This window comes from Eriocheir sinensis, chromosome 3 (assembly GCF_024679095.1).
Source record: "Eriocheir sinensis breed Jianghai 21 chromosome 3, ASM2467909v1, whole genome shotgun sequence".
Lineage (NCBI taxonomy): Eukaryota > Metazoa > Arthropoda > Malacostraca > Decapoda > Varunidae > Eriocheir > Eriocheir sinensis.
Genome location: NC_066511.1, coordinates 21274422 through 21280771, shown reverse-complemented (window position 1 = coordinate 21280771; position 6350 = coordinate 21274422). Strand labels below are relative to the sequence as shown.

At 41.2% G+C, this 6350-nt stretch overlaps 1 protein-coding gene across 2 annotated transcripts; it reads left to right on the top strand.

Moving 5' to 3' along the window:
- Positions 1-3290, top strand: LOC127003417 (pro-resilin-like). 2 transcript variants are annotated; one of them, XM_050870092.1, is made up of 3 exons: positions 1-506; positions 1511-1594; positions 1742-3290. In XM_050870092.1, the coding sequence occupies exons 2-3, from the start codon at positions 1526-1528 to the stop codon at positions 1973-1975; spliced, it is 303 nt and encodes a 100-aa protein (XP_050726049.1). In that variant the 5' UTR covers positions 1-506; positions 1511-1525; the 3' UTR covers positions 1976-3290. The 2 variants fall into 2 exon arrangements, with proteins under 2 accessions (XP_050726049.1, XP_050726038.1); XM_050870081.1 differs by having other exon boundaries at positions 466-622.
- The last annotated feature ends 3060 nt before the right edge of the window (positions 3291-6350 follow it).

Genomic DNA, 6350 nt, shown 5'->3' with positions numbered 1-6350 from the left:
TAATCTTTTTAGCATCCATTCATTCCATCAACACTCCGTGTGTAGTCTGGATACAATGCGTGTCCCTTTTTTCGAGACCCACTCCTTGGCACAATAAGTTTTGCATGATTTTTCTTCAATGTTTCTTTTTTTTTTTCTTCTAACGCTCCTACTTTTTTTTCCTTTTTCATGTTTTCCAGTGTGTAAGAACTCTGCCGATAGGATGTGTCAATTACACAATTCCCTAATTTGTTTCTCATTCCTTTATAGCTAATAATTATCTTTGCTCTGGTTTTACCTGATTTCGATTTCAGTTCCATTAGTATTTGTATTTTAGGAACCCCATTTAGGAACCGTCATTCGTTCTCATTCCTCTATAGCTAACAATTACCTCGTTCTAATCTTACATCATTCTGATTCCGGTTCCATTAGTTTATTTCAAGAACCCCATTTCCGGCATCTCCCTCATTCATCTGCAGTCGCCGGGCACGTCACGGCGGCGCTGACCACCTCCTGCCGCAGTGAAAGTGAGTCTATATAAGGGAGGATGGTGTCGTTCGGTCGCCAGTCGTACTACAACACTGCTACCGAGAATAGTTAGGCTTGCTTGTGTGGAACAACAGTCATGGAATGGTCCTCGAAGGTGAGAGGTGTTCGGTAATTTTGTGATGGGAATAAGTCTAAAAAAAGGTGATTAAGGTTTATGCTAATGATGATAATGATAACAAGAATAATGATGCTGATAATAATAACCTTCATCAATGATAATGATGTTGAACAACTAAGTAAATGACATTAACTTCCTTTCCTTGTTGATTCGTTCGTCTCCTAAAGACAGTTCTTGTGGTCACATCACACCAAACCGAAAAAAAGAAAAAAAAGAAAAAAAAGTGTTGCTCTCAATTGAAACCTCATATCTATTCTTTCCTTAATACTCATTAACAATAGTTAATTGTTTTGTATTGATTTTCTCTTGTTTGTGCAGCTCGACTCCCATCACACTTTGTTCCCTATCCGAGTTCATTTTAAGACTGACAAGTACAAGGGTGTGTGTGGCAGGGGTGAGAACGTTCTGGTGTGAGTGGCAGGGTGAGGGTGTCTAGTGTGGGAAGCAGGGGTGAGGGTGGGTGGCAGGGGCGAGTATGTATGGGTGTGTGGGTAGCAGAGGTGAGGGTGTGTGGTGTGGGTGGTAAGGGTGAGGGTGTCTGGTATGGGTGGCAGGGATGAGGGTTTCTGGTGTGTGTGGCAGGGGGGGCGTGGCAGGGTTGAGGGTCACACGTGGGCTCCTCAGGTGTTACAAGGCTGACAGGTGACGGGACGCGACAGACGTGCGCGAGGACCAGGTTTCCCTCAGTCGACCGGTAACTATGACAAACCACCTTGCCTGGACGTGGACTGTGAGTACTTTTGGACTGTAAACGATGAACTTACATACCAGGAAAATATGCAGCATCTGATTGTAAATAAGCGTAATATTAGACTATAGAGCTGTATATATAGTATGTAAAAGAGCAATAATATCTGTACTCAGGTTCCCTTTGGCGTGATGATGGTGATTCTTGCGGCGATAACGGCGAAGTGCAGCGGCGCCCAAAACCCCTACAGCTACCCACCGGTGAGTGTGGCCTCAGAAAACCTCGGTGTATCCTCTTCTGCCTGTATCGCAAGTCCATTCCATGTCAGTTATCTATACATTGTTACACTGTATAAGACGGATGCACTTTATGATATTCATTTACATGATACTTTTTCCGTGAAACAGATGCCGTACGAATTCCGCTACGGTGTTCAGGACAAGTACAAGGGCAACGACTTCGGTCACGAGGAACAAAGCAACGGCAACTCGGTGACGGGGCGCTACTACGTGCTGTTGCCTGACGGGCGGCGGCAGGTCGTCTCCTACACGGCGGACCACCAGCGGGGCTACATCGCCACCATCACCTACGAGAATCCGGGTGGCAGCACACACGCATCCGGCGGGAACAGATACGGGTAACTCTGTTTGGTGTGTCGTCTGACTTTGACTGACTGGCCTTTGTATTTATGTATTTTAGGAATTTTTTTTTACCAAGGGAGTGTTGACTAGTCCATTTTTTGTTTTGTTTTTTACGTGTGAAGTCAGTTTAGGGGAGCGTAAGAAAGGCGCTGCAGGTGGCGTCATTTAGGAAAACATTATTGTATTGCTTCAGGAATTTTTATTCCATTTGTTGTCAAATTTTCAGCTTCACTGAGGTGAAGAGCTGACGTGATGTAAGTGCGGGCCATGATGAAGGTGCCGCCCCTGCACACTCGTACGTGTTTGTTTTAACTGTAGTCTGATGAATCAGTTGAGCCCATTAATTACTTCATGAGTAAATTAAAGGTCATTAAAATTATTTTTTGCTTAAAATGCTAATTGAAGTTTATTCAAAGTTTGGTAATATTGCTTCGTTTCAATGTTGGTTGTTCGTGTTCCTGGTGGTAGCGACGCCTTCCTGCTTGTTGGACTCTGCAAGGTTGGCAGCGGCATACCATGCAATGTTGTGGCCAGTGTGAGGGTTCCTTATATGCACTGAGTTTTTATTCGGCATCATATTACTTTAAACTACTAAATATTGCTAATTACTAGAAAGTTATTTAGTAAGTCAACTTGGACCTGAGATGTGCTTCAAGGAGTTCGGACTGTCAGTTGTGTGGTCTTAGCGGCAAGAGTGTTTGTTGCTGCCACAAGAATATGGATGCTCACCTCGTCATTTTGTTGTTGTTAACTTGTTTCAAGGATGAGAAATATGTCTTATAGGCCATCACTTGCAAACAGAAACTGATAAATACTAAAAAAAAAAAAAAAAAACCCTCATGAGACACTTTAATGAGAGCAGTGAATTTTGCTTTATTTTATGTTTCCAAATATATATATATATATATATATATATATATATATATATATATATATATATATATATATATATATATATATATATATATATATATATATATATATGTAAGAGGGGAAAACTTTTATACGGTCAGTCCGCTTGGGTGCAATTGTTGCATGGTGCAAATCTAGTAATCTAGTCCCTTTAATGATCGAGACGGAGGCTCATCGCGGAGAAAAATAATGTAACTATGAATGGAAGTCAGTCAACCTGTCCACTGTTTATACATGATGTAAGATACCTAGTCATTTGTTGTAAATAATTAAAATAAGTTGCGTTTTGCTTTTCGCTGTTTAAGCAAAAACATGTTCGTGACGAAGCCAGAACTATGTAGTGATGATGTGATGTCTACAGGACAGGATATTGAGTTGTCCGAATAGATAAATACATCTAAAAACAGTTTTTTGTATATAACACAAACAGCCCCATCCCCCCCCCCCCCTCTCTCTCTCTCTCTCTCAGCTAACACGGAGGTTAAAGTAAGACGCCCACCTTGCTACTCACTAAACTCATAACTGAGGTGTTTAGCTGACTTAAAATCTATCTGGCACTGGACTTGCTGGTGACATACAGGCCAACCGGTATTCTGATACTAGCTGGGTCTGAACCTGTTATATGTCAACTATTGCCATCACTACCCAGTTTGAAGTTTCCTGACATCATTAATAATACCTGCATGTTCTTACCGCTGTCTGCTTGATTAGTTTGCCTATTGGTGAAGAAGTAGCGAGCAGTGACTAGTCTAGAGCGACGCCGTCAGTACTAGGGCGCCACGTGTTTCTTCGAGACCTAAGATGATTGGTTTGAGCTCAGTCTACCTCTGCCTGAGTGTACTGTACTTTGTTATAAGTGATTTCTTAATTCTCTTTATTCAGTAAAATAATACCTTAATTAAGGGACTCAGTAATAAATCCCAGTCATTGGGTTTAAATTTCAACAGTATAACATAAGTGGCGTTGGTGTAGTCCAAGCAAGTCCTGCAACATGGTGGGTGCCGTGCAAGGAACGCCGTAGAGTGTGTGCACCGAGCCAGCGATTGTTACTGAGTGCGAACACCTGACGCACAAACACATGTCCATATGTCGGGAGGAGGATGTAATACGCCTTGTGACAGTGGTATCTTATCACTTGCAAGTTGCATCGCACAAAACAAGGGATGCTACGTGAGGCAAGTTCTCAGGCAACACCGAGGGTAACCGTGTGTGGTAACTGCTGCAAGTGCATGGACCTCAATCCTGTGAGAAAAAACGGAGTACGAATCGAACGAAGGAAAAGGCAGACTTTCTCAAAATTTAGTGGCTGGGATTCAGTGATAGAAACTCCACTCGGGTGTTCGCCTTCTAACACATGCTTCCAGTCACTGTCACACTATGAAGTTAAAGTTCCACTGCAAGGTGACGGGATTGTCTTTGATATAATTAGTTTCATTAATTATTTCAATACCATCTTCCCTTCAGAGTCGATGCACAGCTGCACACCCTACAAATACCAAATTGTAGCGGTCACCATGAAGCTTGCAGAGAAGGGGAAAAAAATGTATAAACGTACTGGGGTGACACACACACACAAACACACACACACTTGTTCCCCCCTCCCCCCGCCTCTCTCTCTCTCTCTCTCTCTCTCTCTCTCTCTCTCTCTCTCTCTCTCTCTCTCTCTCTCTCTCAGCGCCGCCAACGCAACAAACGTTGCTAGGACGTTCCCTCCATCCTCCAGCCGGTTTTCATCAGGGATAACACACACACACACACACACACACACACAACAGCAGCAGCAGCAGGCACTCGACACTTCGCATGTGTAGACCACTTTTACATTTATTGAAAATGCTCATTGAATGGACAAATACTGAGATTCATAAATTATTTGCATATATTTTGCCTTAGTTGGTCTGTACTGATGTGTCACATATGTAGGAAGGTAACAAACAAGAAAGCTGAGAGCACTGCCTACAGATAAAGAGAGGCTGTATGGAGCCAAGTACAGAATGCGAGGCTGTTGTCGGCATGCTGACCGCCACACCTGCTGACCCGACCCCTGCCCGTAAAGCAAGCACGCCTCCTCGCTGGACATTGCCAGCTTTGCTCCCAGACCAACAGCAGTGAATAAATCGGGTTATCACACTCCTGACACCAACCACCTGCAGTTTTGTACTCTCTCTCTCTCTCTCTCTCTCTCTCTCTCTCTCTCTCTCTCTCTCTCTCTCTCAAACGTACCAGACACCACAGCACGCTCCACCCCTCCTCCAGGACATGACGTCAGAAGGCCCCACCTCTTTTTCTCCGTCCTCTTTTTCCTCCATTTGCAGTTCGTTGTTCCAATGGGCAAGCATTAGCTCGCTGGCAGCCCAGGGCATGGGGACATCACAAGACTATTTTGAAATCAACAAAATAAAACACTACATAATATGTAACCATAATGACCGTATGACACACACACACACATATATATATATATATATATATATATATATATATATATATATATATATATATATATGTATATATATATATATATATATATATATATATATATATATATATATATATATACACACACACACACACACACACACACACACACACACACACACACACACACACACACACACACACACACACACACACACACACACACACACACTTTTTATTTACTTATTTCATAAATTTTTACTTAGTTCCTTTCATTTACTGTTCTTTTTCTTCCTCCTCCTTCTCTTACTACTACTACTACTACTACTACTGCTGCTACTATAACTACTACTACTACTACTACTACTACTACAACTACTACTACTACTTCTATTACAATTCCCTTAAATACTACTTCTACTACTTATTAATACAAAATATACAGAATGTATTTGAGTGGAAAGCAATATCATTTACTATTCGTTCTCCTCCTCTTCCTCCAACTACTTATACTATATATATATATATATATATATATATATATATATATATATATATATATATATATTTAAATATTTTCTATATATATATATATATATATATATATATATATATATATATATATATATATATATATATATATATATATATATATATATATATATATGTATGTGAGTGCTGTAATATGAACCTTTTACTCCAACGTCGGCAAAAAACAAAAAACAAAAAACAAAACAAAAAAAACAATTATGGTGTTTCAGAGGAAATGAAGTTGAGCGGTAACAGCTAGGTGTCGTAAGGGAGGGTAGCCTACAAGAGGCGAAAGAAGTGGTGGTCCTCAAGTGAAATAAGTATTCTAATTCCGGGGTCAGGAATCTGTTGAGATTGTCTCAATATATTCCAGCTGTGGCTACGAAAAACATGAATGATGGCTTCTTTGTTCACTGTGCTGGGCCATCGTGTTAGCTAAGTTGCTATTCTCTTGCCGCGCTCCCTTCCGTCATGCAGGTAGACGTTGCGTGGTGCTGTTACGCTCTCCTTTTGT

What these genes read in the sequence shown, in the direction of transcription:
- LOC127003417 (XM_050870081.1), top strand. An exon ending in ACCCCTACAGCTACCCACCG is followed by an intron (nt 1,595 to 1,741) that starts GTGAGTGTGGCC and finishes TCCGTGAAACAG; the next exon opens with ATGCCGTACGAATTCCGCTA.